The sequence below is a fragment of the Hippopotamus amphibius genome, chromosome 6, assembly GCF_030028045.1.
Source record: "Hippopotamus amphibius kiboko isolate mHipAmp2 chromosome 6, mHipAmp2.hap2, whole genome shotgun sequence".
NCBI classification, from domain to species: Eukaryota; Metazoa; Chordata; class Mammalia; order Artiodactyla; family Hippopotamidae; genus Hippopotamus; species Hippopotamus amphibius.
Window position 1 is genome coordinate 44,476,813 of NC_080191.1, and position 14,631 is coordinate 44,491,443.

General features: G+C 36.5%; 2 protein-coding genes across 13 annotated transcripts in view; one reads left to right on the forward strand and one right to left on the reverse strand.

The window, feature by feature from the left end:
* ECT2L (epithelial cell transforming 2 like) overlaps nucleotides 1–10,173 on the forward strand; it is a 60,019-nt gene extending 49,846 nt beyond the window's left edge. Inside the window, exons 18-21 of the mRNA XM_057739805.1 lie at nucleotides 368–433; nucleotides 1,737–1,825; nucleotides 8,497–8,669; nucleotides 9,993–10,173. Of these exons, the coding sequence (XP_057595788.1) occupies nucleotides 368–433; nucleotides 1,737–1,825; nucleotides 8,497–8,669; nucleotides 9,993–10,120 (456 nt within the window). The 3' untranslated portion in view covers nucleotides 10,121–10,173. The remainder of the gene's footprint in view (nucleotides 1–367; nucleotides 434–1,736; nucleotides 1,826–8,496; nucleotides 8,670–9,992) is intronic.
* Nucleotides 10,174–12,516: 2,343 nt separating this feature from the next.
* REPS1 (RALBP1 associated Eps domain containing 1) overlaps nucleotides 12,517–14,631 on the reverse strand; it is a 78,195-nt gene continuing 76,080 nt past the window's right edge. For all 12 annotated transcript variants that reach the window (XM_057739802.1, XM_057739801.1, XM_057739800.1 and 9 more), the window contains one exon: nucleotides 12,517–12,777. In XM_057739802.1, coding sequence (XP_057595785.1) covers nucleotides 12,709–12,777 — 69 coding nt within the window. In that variant the 3' untranslated portion in view covers nucleotides 12,517–12,708. The remainder of the gene's footprint in view (nucleotides 12,778–14,631) is intronic.

Sequence of the window (14,631 nt, forward strand, 5' to 3'; positions counted from 1 at the left end):
AAAGTACTTCGCAATGTATTAATTAATTTTCCTGCCTAAGTAAGTCCAGCAATCACAATTATTTTCTGTGGGAACTCAGCATCTTGGAGTACAGTACTATCATTCTGAAAATATCACCGTGATGCACACACTGCATGGGAGTCTGGGCTGAATGTTAAATAACACGTTATGACCAGAAGAAAGTTTTTGAATACAATCTTGTCACGTACCTCATTGTTTTAAAACATATTATGTATAGGAAATTGAGATTCTGATGATAGTTTATGAAAATACTGCACCCTTATCAAGTGCCATAAAATATTTTAATCTATTTTTATGTATAAAAATATCACAATTTCTGTTTGCCTAAAATCACTTTGTTTTCTAGATGAAGCAGAACATCAATATGAAAGATCAGCTGTCAGACATACAGAGAATCATTTGGGGGTGCCCTGTACGTATTCTGATGCACTTGCTACATCTCACGCTCATGAATTATAGACTCAAGTCATTGGCAAAAAGGAGGCATAAAGATCTCGATTCAGCTAGCATCTGTTGAGTGCCTGCTGTGTGCCAGGGGCTGCCAAGCTCTTATATTCCACATTTTGTTATCTGCTAGATTAGAAGAGGCACAAGTGGGCTTGACCCCATCCCATAACTTCTCTGCAGTCTTAGCACCTTTCTTGGTACTACTGTGATCATGACCCCATTTGAGGAGTGGGGCCGTGTCCTCATTGTTTTATCTCTCCCTGCACATAGTATCTGGTGCAGGATTCTGCCCACTGAGGACATCTGCAGAAATCTTAGAAGTCCTCTGTTGGCTATCTGTACCTATGGTATATCGTCTGGTTCCATTCTACCTTCCTTCTCACTGCCTTATGATCAAACCACATAGATCTACTCACACTTCCCCAATAATGTGAGCCTCTCCTCACACATTTGTGCGTTGCCCGTGCTCTTCCTTCTCAGAAATTGCCTTCTTTTTCTACTCCACTGGATAAACTCCTATTCATCCTTTAAAAATCCAGTTCAAGCAATCATCTGCCTTGTAAAATTTCCCCCGACAACTCCAGGTGTGAGTTGCCCCTTCGTAGGTATTCTGCAGCACCCTGAACATTCCTGCCACATTTTCTTATAGTCCTTTATTCACAAGATGAGGAGCCTCATCGGATATGAACTATGATTTACTTGTCTTCTAGTGTTCAGTACATGAATTATATTGAATTAAAAGTAAATTATATTGAATTGATTAGAAGTGTCATTTTTATTTGCTCAAATTGGGGAAGCAAGATGGAGTTGTTTTGGCCTAATCTGCACATTTTGATAGGGAAAGAGGTGGAGTTGACTGGATTACAGAAAATCTAAAATCTTGGAACTCAGCCCACAGAACTATACCTCTGGATCACTATACACATCAAGTGATCAACTCCATGGCTAGATCAGTAAAAGGGCCTGACTTCTTATTTTGTAACATTTCGTTCACTTCTTTTTCTCAATAGATCCCTTCTGACTCACCCCCACCCCCACTTTAATTTTGATACTAGGAAAGAATTTATGATAAAATAATGTTTTCAATAGTTTTAAAAATTAGACAACACCCTCAAATATAGTTCTCATTGTCTTACAAACTATGCTTTTTCATAATTGAACTGAGTTCTACTCAACACTTACATCTTCTGGGATAGAAAATGGTTCTTAAGTAGTGGAACTTATTTTCTAAAAATTTATATTTCTAATTATTAAATTTTATTTTATAGTCTCTGTCAGAAGTAAACAGATATCTGATTAGGGTCCAAGATGTAGCCCAACTTCACTGCTGCAATGAGGAAATAAGTTTATCTTTAAGGTAAATATTTAACTATCCTACGGCTGTGACTGTGTCTTACTTATCTTGTACTCAGAATCTAGTACAATATCTGTCATATTGTAAATTTACGGTAAATCTTTGTGTTGAACTGAAAAGTTACAAACGTACCCCTCTCTGAGACGATGTAAGGTGTTTTATCACCTTGCTCGGATACTAGGCAGGTATTGGGTAGAATGGAAGAGACTAAATTGTCATTGCCAGGACCATGAACTCCACTGAAATAGGAATTCTGAAGTTACTCTCTGAATAACTTCTTTTAACATTTCTTGCTAGGTAGGTCTATTGGCGATGAATTCCCTCAATTTTTTATTTGTCTGAGAATGTCTTTCACTGTTGAACGATAATTTTTCTGGCTATAGAATTCTGTGTTGGTGGGTTTTTTTCTTTCAACACATTTCACTCCACTCTCTTCTTGCTTGCATGGTTTTAAAGTGATGTCCAATGTAATTCTTATCTTTGTTCCTCTAAGAAAGATGTTTCATTCTGTTTTGTTTTTTTTGTTGTTCTCTGGGTTCTTTCAGGATTTTATCTTTGTCTTTGATTTTATGGAATTTTAATTTTAATATGTGTAGATTTGGAGGGGATTTTTCCTTCTTGGTATTCTCTAAGCTTCCTGAACCTGTGGTTTAGTGTTTGACAATAATTTGGGGAAATTCTCAGCCATATTATTTCAAATATTTCTTCTGTTTCATTCTTTCTTCTCCATCTGATGTTCCCATTAGACATATATACACCTTTTGTAATTGTCCCACATTTTTTGGATATTCTGTTCCTTTCTTTTTCACTCTTTCGTCTTCTCTCTATTGATGTATCTTCAGGCTAACTGATTCTATCCTTGGCTATGTCCAGTCTGCTGATGAGCCCATCAAAGGCATTATTCATTCCTATTATGGTGTTTTTTTGTTTTTTGTTTTGTTTTGTTTGGCCGCACCACACGGCATGCAGAACTTCCCCAACCAGGGATTGAACACATGCCCCCCTGCATTGGAAGCAGAGTCTTAACCACTGGACCACCAGGGAAGTCCTATTATGGTGCTTTTGATTTCTAGAATTTCCTTTTAATTCTTTCTTGGAATTTACATCTCTCTGTTTATATTACCCACCTGTACCTGCATGTTGTCCACGTTTTCCATTAGAATGCTTAACTTATCATAGTTATTTTAAACTCCCTGGTCCAATAATTCCAACAACATTTCTGCCATATCTGAGTCTGGTTCTGATGCTTGCCCTGTCTTATCAGACTGCGTTTTCCTGCCTCTTAGCATGCCTTATAATTTTTTGTTGAAAGCTAGACATGATGTATTGGATAAAAGGAACTGAAGTCAATAGGTCTTTAGTGCGAGGTTTTACATTTATCTGACTAAATATTTGCCTGTTTGTTGTAGCTGTGGTTTCAGAGGCTGAAATATTCATTTTTGTCTACCCTGTTGTCATTGGGTTTCCCTGGAGATTCCTTGAATAGGACTTGAATCTTGTAGTCCTTTTCAGCTGTAATACTTTATTACAAGGAGTCCTATCGGTGTGGCGGTAAGATGTGAAGGGAAGAGCTGTATGTCGTATCACTAGGTCTCAGTTTTTTAGTGAGACTGCACTTCTGGCCTATGACCTTTACAAGTGTCTATCAGTTTTTTTTTTTTTTTTTTTTTTTTGGTCACTTCTAAGATGAGACAGGAAGATTAGAGGGATCCAGAGTTGGGTATTTCCCTTTCCTCATGTAGGTTAGGTTCTGGTAAAATTGTTTCCCATGAGGGCAGGCCTTTGTTAAGTAGAATAGAACTCTCTGGGCATCTTTCAAATGGTTACTTTCTCCCTCCCCATGGGAAGAATGAGGGGATTTTTCTTAGAGCTTCACAGTGAGAACCTGGTGAGGCTCCTGGAGGTGAAACTCATGCAAGTTTTAAACTCATGCAAGGGGTGCCGCATGAGCGAAGGCTAGGCCTCCAGGAATGTGTAATCTCTTGAACTAGTTCACACTCGGGCTCCAGCAATTAGTCAATTACCCTTTAAATATTCTTACCTGATGCTGGCTCCAGCAGGCAGTTTCTGCTTCCAGTAAGCTGTGATCCTGTGTGTCAGCTTGTCTCTCCAGCTTTTGGGTAGCCATTTACCTTGTAACCTCACTTCTCTGATGGATCTAAGAAGAGTTGTTGATTCTGAGTTTTCAGCTTTCTTTTTATTGTGAGGATGGAAGTGATGACTTTGAAGCTCTTTACACGTCCAAGCAGAAACCAGAAGTCTCAAATACTAGAATTTAGACTTCTGCTTTAATATTTGGACAAGAGTACATTTGAGAGTTTCAGGAAAATGGGGGAATACTGAATTATTTTACTCTCTAAATTTATATTTACACACTCTACATTTATATTTAAGTAGTGATTTGCCAAGCAATAAATACAAGTGTAATTTTACATTAATATTTGAAATTAAGTAAATGCAAAAAGTTTCTTATCCCAAAAGTTATCACAGAACGTTTAGCCTGCAACCTTGTTTTCTGTCATTTTAGGAAGTTATATGAAACCCAGGAAATAACATTCCCACCATTCCCATCAGGGATTCCTACTTAGAGGAAAGTCTGCATACAGAGCCAACTCACATGAATCTAAGGCTTTATGCTTTACCACATATTTTAACCTCTCTCATTTGATATAATCTTTACAATCACTTGGTGAGGAAGGTAGGAATGGAACCATGTTATGGGTTGGGAATCTGGACTTGAGTTAAGTTGACGGAGATCACATTACTAGTAAGTGCTGATTTAGAATTCAAAACCAGGTCTCAGCGTTCAATCCGCTGATTAGACCAGCAGGTTGGAAAGATGAACTGAGCCTTCCTCATAATAAATTCATCAACATAGCAGCAAGTACTAAACAAATTAATAATAAACAAGAGTGGTGACACAGAAAGAACAAGTAAATATTTGTACTATAAATGAAAAAATTTGCTCCGGGGTAGGGATGCAGTCACAGTCATTTTAGAGCTAGGAAATCTGGAGGCATTTGTTCTTCTGTGAATATAGCCCTACTGTTCTGGGTTTGTTAAGCTTTCATAATACATTATGTACCATGGAATTTTTATATTATTGTTTTTTCAGAAACACCAATTTTCATCTATGTGACTTTAAGCTTGCTGATTTTTAGCATTTTTGTTAATTTTTGTTCTTCTTCTAATGGGTGTTCCCAAAGTGGAGCCCCCTAAGATGGTGAATAGAGGCACGGCATTAAATCACCAAATAGGGCCATCCACTTCTCAGACCCCGAGTCCTCTTGAAGAAAAACACTACTATGCTGCTGAGTATGCATACTGTTAACTTTCTTTTATCTTACCCAAAGAAACCTACAGTCATTTACCAGGGCAACTAGGCACTGGGGAAAGAGAAATACCCAGATATCTCAGGGATACTGCACTCTGGCTCTGAACTGACTTTTATCCTGGCAACCCAAAAAGCCACTATGATCCACCAGTCAGAATGTGGATGATGGGGACAAGGTGATGAGTTTCGGCTCAGGTCAGCTCACAGACCCAGTGACCTACTGTTGTCTGTTTATGCCAAAGGTTGTGCTCTGAAAATCAAATTTTATGTGTTTATGGAAGTTGGGCACTCTGTCTCTTGGTCTGGCTAATGTAGTCATTAAACGACAGAACACTACTAGAATGGTGTTAAGAATTTAAACTATGGTTGGCTAAGTCATTGGGACTATTTGTGAATAAGCAAAGAAATGCTACTCAGATTCAAGGAAAAAACTTTTAACCTTGGAGTTGGTTCTTTTGAATGCGAGCAGAAGCAGCTTTCTGAAACCCTAGTAGAATCTAGAGTTTCCATTTCAGTTGCTCCATTATGTCAATATGAAAGGCAAAATTGTTTTTACATACACAGAATAATTTTAAAAGATTCCGGTGTTTTTTTTGTCTTTGGATGAAAATTATTGGAGATCTTGGGTGTGTCACAATGGCTCTTGGAACGCTTTATTCTAAGTAAAACTCTCATATATATATTTTTTAAAAAGCACTTTCCTAATCAGATTAAAATAATAAAAAACCTCTTTGTGTGTTTATCTTTCCCTGCTCACGTCCTCAGATTACAAGTGGCCTCAACTCCAAGCTCAAATTAATGTGCCTGCTCCTTCCCTTCTCTGGGCCATTCACCCACCCAGTCCAAGTGGGTCACGAAACTAGAATTCTCCTTCATTTACCTCTACTTTCAATGCTGTCCCTTCCAAAGGAAAAAGACTAAACATCTGTTTACCAAACAGCCCTTTCAAAGCTACTTCTTCAAAGCACCCTTGTGGGCACATTCTCTGGTCATTCAGACAGAACAGCGAAGTTTTATTACCGCTTTAAACATTTTTCTAAAATGGTATGATGATTCTTATTAGTAATAGAGTAAAAATATTGCCAAAAAAGGGTCACGAACATGGGTGGAGCTCTAGTGCCTATGCAGAGTGGCCATTCACCATCTACGCCAATTGAAACGCACCCATCTTTCGTGCTTCCCCTCTCCCTCATCCCTAGTGCCATGTGCCCCATTCTCAGAATAGCATATCAACTTGATGTAGGACATTATTTCTTGTAAACTATGAGTAAATATGAAGCATCCCAGTCCTTCCAGCTTAAATCATAACCACAGAGATGGGAAGGAAATATCTGAAAAAGGAAGTTGGCTCCCGTGGTTGGATGATCACTGCATTTCTATCTATCCACACACCTGACATGACCTGTATTTCCTAACACTCTCAGAAGAGCTGAACCTGAAGTATGGCACTCCTTAAAAATGTCTAACTCTCCATCTAGTCCTTTGCCTATCTAACAGGCGTGACTGTAATTAACTAACAGCTTAAGTGCCTCACCGTTCAGAGTGTGGTCGGCCTATCAGAATCACAAGGAGGTGTCAGAAACAAAGAACCTCAGGCTAGTCTAGCTCTATTGAATCAGAATTTGCATTTTAATAAAATCTCTGGATAATTCAGATGCACATTAAAGTCTGTACTATGTGTAAGTCAGAACTATTATAATATAAAGTGGATTCTAAATATGAATTATAGCAGATTTTATGGAGAACAACCTGGAAGTCTTTGATAAAAATATATATGTCATTTGGCCAATCCATCCTACCTGATAGAAATAACAGCACATGTAAGGAATCTGTTTATATGTAGGGATCAAATTATCCCAACATCGCTCACAGTGGCAATAAAGAAAGAACAAATGAAAGGAGGAAGGGAGAGAGGGAGGGAAGGAAGGAAGAAAGAGACCTGAACCTGTAAACAAAGCAAACGCCCATCAAATGGGGATGAACTGGATAAATGATAGTCCATCCACGCTATAAAGTATTATTTAGTCATTAAAAAGAACTTGAAGTGATTTCCATTCTGAGAAAATCAAGAAAAAAATCTGGAATAATACTTGAAACAATGGCAACCTGCCTGTAAATAGATGTGTATATAGGTACATATATGAGTGGCTACCTGAGCAGGTTAAAAAAAAAAGTGGAAAGATATGTACTAGTTTGGTAACTCGGGTGACCTGAGTGGAGGGAGGAGTGAGCCAAGCAAAAAGAAAAAGGGAAACAAAAGAACAGTACCCTAAAAAAGTTGTAGGTATGTACTGATGTAACTTCAGCATTTCTATAAAACCTTATGTGGATCTAAATCAACAATTTAAAAATTAAACGATGATGGAGATAAAAAATAAGAGAAGTCCTCTGAATAAGCCAGTAAATTGACTCACTTTGTTAACTTCCTGAGGGTTGCTTGATGCTTCTTAGAAAAAAACTTTTTTTTTTAAGTTATCCTCCATCAAAATAATAAGCTTGCTGCACTTGGCCACTCCTGGTGGGGGGCGAAAAGGGGGGCCGGCTTGGGGCTCCTCCAAGCTCCTCCCTAGCATATCACTTGATGCTCTGTTGAGTACTGACATGAGATAATCCATACCAGAGTACAGTGAAACCTACTACACACTGTGACCTGGCTCCACCCACAGAAGATACTAGATGGAGGCTGGGGACACATTTTGCCTGCTGATAAACATGCCTGCCGTTGACCACGGTAGCAACCCCTGTGAAAATGCAGAGCTACTTAATTCCAGCTTTTCATACGTATCAATTTGCCTCCAATCAAAATTAGAAAAATCTCTATTTCCTACTTAGTAAATGCTTTTCTTTCCCCTGCTTTCTACTTAAGACACCTTGCAACTTACGGATTCTTGTGCTTTTCTCTAACCCAACCTGTTACTCTTAAAGATGAAACCAAATCAAATGAAAACGTTATTTTCCTGATTGCCTAAATACATCAAACACAAAATACCAACCTTTTGACAAAAGTTTAAAAACAGCTTTAACCTGCTTCACGTCACAAAGTTGGGAAAGTGCAGTGTTCATTTTTCCTGCATCAGTTGGATACCTGTCCAATGCATAAGCTCAAATCATTCCACCAGGAACCTTGAGGTCCACCCACGACTGGTCTGAGAAATAGAGGGACTATTCACACCAGGAGAAAAAATACACAGAGAACTTCAATAAGCCATTCAAAAGGTCTGAGGTAGGGAAAAACCTTGACTATCAGCTTATCAACATAAAGATGGTGAACTCTGTGACAAAGCACATATGTATGCAAATGTAAAACTTCTAAAGCTGCTCCTTCTCCTTTATAACCCAGGCTCTATGAACATACCCATGATCTCAGTCTTTTCCTCTTCAATGATGCACTGCTTGTTTCTAGTCGGGGGACGTCTCATATTCCATTTGAAAGGACTTCAAAATCAACCTACCAGTTCATTACATCGGTGGCCCTTCAAAGGTTATTCATAGAAGATATTCCAGATTCCAAATGTATGTATTCTTTTCCTCCTAAGAGTTAAATGCCTTTAGAAAGCTATATTATATATAAAACTATTAAAAGAGAAAAGTAAGACAAGAACTGGAATTTGCCAGTTTGCAAATAATTTCCCCAATATTTTTAGGATCTCATTAATGTAAACTTTCCAAACAGCAAAAGAAAGGAATGCTGGCATTGTCAGACATACACTATAGACATTAAGAAAAAAGCTTTCAAAAATCACAAAGGCAGACATAACCCTACATCACTGTGAAGGATTCTTTGAAGCAGTCTGACAGGAGAGCTGGAGTCCTTAATCATTACTCTATTTTGCTTGTAGATGTTACAACTTTAGGTTTTTATCTATTACTTTCCCATTCTACTAGGACTAAGTGATTTTTGCAGATTTGACTGTACCTTTTCTTCTGTAAGTTCATATTTAAGAGTTCTACAAAGGATCAATTTGCAAAAGATGTTTAATAACAAACATTTCACTTATAATAATCTAAATAGAAATATCACGTTACAAAAAGAAATCCTACTTAAACCTACTGTACCTACTTTCAGTTATCTTACACTCTACTTCCTAATCTTAAAAGGATCCGTATCTCTCTTCTATATTTCTGTTAGGCCAGGGAATCTGAATGTAACACCCCTCACTCCCATATTTTTCACCACATGGGAAGGTAGGACTTAAGGTTAAAGTCAGAACCAAGATCTCAGAGAAGGAACTAATCTAAAAAGGGCTGCTTCCCATTAGCTTCAGCCCCATTTAAAACCTGAGCACAAAAAAAAAAAAATGAATACTAAATGTGGGAATAAATATTTTCACCTAGAAGACAAACTCAGTAAGGGTTAGTTACCCATAACATGTATGACATGTCCCCTTTCATTTCCCCTTAATCAGCTATGCTCTATGTCAGAACATCATAATATAAGCTAAAAGTGGGCATTCGGCTAAGTCATTGGCTTAATTCTGTTCTGGCCTCATACCAAAGTGGTCTAGTGTCTAGCTCTCAGCATCTCTTACCTACAATAACTCTTAGTAAAGACCTTTACTGGTTCCAGTTCCTTCTGGAATTAAAGAACATTACATCATCTATCAGTCTTTAAAAATAATTGCTAATTATAGATAACCAATTATAAAGACATTTTTAGACTATATTGAACACCAGTAATTTAGGAAGTTAGTTTCAAAACTGGATTTGTATTTGCTTAAATCTCATTAATTTTCAAAAAGTTCTTCAAGGTGACAATCAATTCTTGAATTTTAAAACATTTTCTCCTTGTGACTGTTACCTGCAAAGATTAATTAGTGTATCTCATATTTTTTACAGATATCAAGAATGCATTTATTCTTCGAGGTCCAAAACACGAATGGATTTGTGCTACAGAAGCTGAGGATGATAAATTCCTATGGTTGATGGTACTGCAAAATGCCATAGAAAGTAGTATTGCAAAGTGAGCCTGGACTTAAAACCCCAGGGGTGCCAATCTGCCCTGGCAAAGACAGACAGCATGTTATTTTCTGTTCCAGAAGCTCCAGTAAAAAGCAGAATGATTATCTGTCACGAATGATGGGAGGATAACCTAGGATGACCCATAAAGTTCCTTCTAACTTTTAAACTTTATCATCCATGCTCAATTAAGTGAAACAGACAATAAGGAACCTTTGAGTACAAAATTTTGAACCACTTCTTTTGGTAGTTATTTTTCATGGACAGGATTACTTAAGAGTAATCTGACTGACAAAACCTAAGACTAAATAAGGATATTGGGTATTTGTTTTCTGATTTAATGAAAAATAAAGCCATAATGAAAAGTGTTTCTTAAATGATCAGTTTAGGGAAATGTCTTAATCTGTTGGTGATTTACCAGTCATCTTTAACATTTTCATGAAATAGTTATGGATTTAAAAAATGTGTATAAGAAATATAAATGGTACTTCACTAAAAATCTTGTCACATATATCCTTAATATGAATGTACTCCTCCAGAGAACATTAAAAACATACCACTATAAAATCCTAAAAAGTTTTCTGTAATTTTTGGGACCTCCCTGGTGGTCCAGTGGGTAAGACTCTGTGCTCCCCATGCAGGGGGCCCGGGTTTGATCCCTGGTCAGGAAACTAGATCCCACAGGCAAGCCACAACTAAGAAGTCCATGTGCTGGGGGTGAAAAAAAAAAGATCCTTCATGACGCAACTAAGACCTGGTGCAGCCTAAATAAATAAATACATACATAAATACATACGTAAATAAATATTAAAAAAATAAGTTATCTAGAATTTTTAAGTGTTCTTTTGTTGCAAAATTAAATTCTTAGACCTTCCAAATGAAAAGATTAAAAACTTTGTTACACTGTTAAATTAGAAGGCTGTTTGGCAGGGGATGGGGGTACTTTTTAAAAAACAAAAATAAAAATTAAAACAAAACTTGCCTATAATGGAATTTAGCTAAGTAAAAAAAAAAAAATGAAATTAAAACAATTCTGTTTTAAAACAGAGAAAAATAAAAAGTATTGAGTAGTCAGTTTTCTGGGCCCTTAAAGCCTTCATTTAATCATTTAATAAACTGAAGCTATAACCTGTTAGGCACTTTGAATTTAGCTGATATATGCAGTAGTAATAATAGTTTTACTTAGTTAATGGTAAAGTTGTATTAACTTTGGAAGCTTTTGGTTGTCAGTTTCCCTTTTTACTTCAAATTCTCCTTTAAGGAAATGAAATCTACTACTACAGTCTAGGATTGTGAACAAGGCTATTTTAAACATTTTCTTCTTTCAACAACAAAAATACGAATTCCTTCTAATTCTTAAAAATTTAAATTCTTGTTAAAAAATGTACAAAAGTTAAAATATCGTTTTTATTAGTGTAAAATCACACTTTTGATTCTTTTGTGATATATCCATGCAGCTTAACATCTATGATGCCATAGACAGAATAAAACATTAAAGGACTATCTGCTGTCAGCAATAAATGCAAATTTACAAATGTGATCAAAATGTAAATATCATATAATACAAAACAAATCCTGAGACACTACATTATCCTGAACAGGACAAACTTCAGAAACCCTCTGTTAACAGGAAAAACCTCTCTCTGTGGCAAAAGAATGAATAACAAGATAGCTAAAGATAAACTAGAAATCTTAATTTCCATTTATCCTGTGAATAATTAAGGTCTTCAGAAGTTTTAAAACGTATTACTTGAAAAAACCTGTAGAGACCAATGAGCATAAGCTTCTAATTGAGAGTTAAGTGCATAAATCATGCAAAAAGTGATGTCTGCAAGTGGGCAGTACTTATGTTGTTCATGGAATCAACACTTCCCCTTTGTTTCTAGGGGACAATTAAAAAAGGCCTATCTTCACAGTTATTTCATAAGTTTACATGACTGCTGCAGAATTAAAATCTCACACACACAAAAGTTTAAGTCAAGGGCGAAACCGATCAAATTTTCACAAGGAAAACGTAAAATCTGGCCACCCAAGTTGACGTGGAAAAGTCTGAATGTACCATGTTTCTCTTGAAGAATATTGATTATGGTTAAAGAATGCCTTATCCAATATAGTTCTTTCAGATCAAAAATTAAATAGGAAACTGATTTTAAAGATTTTTGGATTCTTTATGTTAAGTATTAAACCTAAAAGACAAACTGACAGTTTATTTCATTCTGTCTCCTTTTGCAAATATTTCTGAGTCCGCACTCGAGGTGTAATGAGAAGCCCATTCTGTAAATCCAAGCCGTGTGAGGTTTTGGCCACCTAAGTATAATGGACCCATGTTAGGGATGTATTCCTGATGCTACGGGATAACAAGGGTGGGCTGTGCCAACAAACACAATACACCCTCCAGAAGAAGTCATCCTGACCCTTTTATTGTTGAAATTAAAAAATAAAAGATACTTAAATACAATGGTGAACATATAGGGCAAAACAGAATCATAAAATTTAATGTTGAATGAAGCAGTAAGCTGAATTTTTGAGTCTCCAAATTGGCTTTGCACCTGAAACCGCTTAAAAATGGGTATGTTCACAGTTAACGGCAATTGGCTTAGAGGTGAGAGAATGGTCGAAGTTGTTCCAGTTGAACTTCCAGGGAAATTCTCTCCTCAAGAACATCCTGAAAAAGATGCAAAGCCAAGTTATGTTTCAACATATATAAAAATGAAGGCATGTCTAACAACAGCTCTGCATCAAGAAAAAAATTTAAGTTTGTTAAGAAGAGGAAGGGAGAGCTGTTGCTATTTTAAAAGGATACTTCACTTTAGAAATGTAATTTCTTTATGTGTATGTAATGTTAAAACATGATCTTAAAATCTTTTTTCTTATTACTTAAATCAGAGTAATAAAATGCTTTTTGCTTCATTATTAGAAAAGCCAATATCTGCAAATGATGGCTATTAATGCATGAATTTTTGCATAAAGTCTACCCCCTGCAGTAACTGTAGATAAATCAGTTAACACAGATTCTTTCTCCTGGTGATTACATCTGGTCATAACAACTGAACCTCATTTTGAGTTTCAGTTTCACAATGAATAACTGTATTTTGTAATCAGAATTTCTAATCACTGTTGATTTTGAGCAGTTTTTTCAGATAGCCAGCAATTTCTAATTCATCCATTTTCCTTTTTTCTTTTTCTCTATCACTGATAGTATTGTGTTTTAACCAGAATGACCTCTTCCTATTTGGTACCACACTTCTTATTTTCTGTTCTCAGAGATAATGAGAAAAGTCATTTTTAAAATAGCTCCTATATACATGTTTCTATGGTTTTCCTTAGTTCTTCAGAAAAACATGCATTAACAAAACTTTCATCTTCAAGTTATGGTACTAGCAAGCTTGTCATTAGTTTTACATTCTTCCTTTACAGTGGACCAAATTCATAATCATAGAACAGCTACAACTATCTTCTTTGATCAAAGAGTTATACAAGAATATTATTCCTTTAACATACATTTATCAAATGCCTAACCTGTGTGAAGTTTTGAGGACAGAGACAACATGGTTACAAATCTATCTAAGACAGTCTCAGTTTATCTCTGATGTCCTGGCCTAAATATTAACACATCCCCTCTCCCTTTTTTCTCAAAAGTACCTTGGTTTGAACAATATATTATATGGTCACCCTAAACAGAAATGATTATGATTTACCCTCAATGAGTTCAGTTTAGTAGGACAGAGAGATAAATGTGCCACAGATAGGGACAATGTGATAAATGCTAGATAAGGAATATGAACAGAATGTTATGGGACTCAACTAACTCTGTATTCATTTTACATTTCCATGGACTCTTTCCTCATCTTTGTGGTTTACGACCTTGCTACTCAAAGTGGAGCCAACAGTCCAGCAGCATCTTCATCGCCTGGAAGCTTATTAGAAATTGCAGAATTCTCAGGTCCCACTCTATACCTGACTTGAATCAGAATTCTCATTTTGACATGGCATCTAATTAAGTGTATATACATTTAAGGTTTGAGAACCACTGGTTTATAAGACATGAATGCTTAATAATGTTGATGAGGGACTTCCCTGGTGACGCACTGATTAAGACTCCATGCTCCCAATGCAGGGGGCCCAATTTTGATCCCTGGTCAGAGAACTAGATCCCACAGGCATGCCGCAACTAAGAGTCTGCATGCCACAACTGGGGAGCCCAAGTGCCACAACTAAGGAGGCTGCCTGCCACAACTAAGAAGTCCATATGCTACAACTAAGGAGCTGGTGAGCCACAACTAAGGAGCCCGAAAGTCACAACTAAGATCCAGCACAACCAAATAAATATTTAATAAATACTAAAAAAAAATAATGTTAATGAGTCATAAATGATTTTGGCTATTAGTTTTTATTTGTAGGGATTCAAAGAAATCGTGGTTAGTAGTAAGAAAAACAAACTCATTCCTCTCAAGGAGAGATGACAGGAGTACACACACCCTTAGTACCACTTCTATTTAAGGCTTGTCTTTTCTATTTT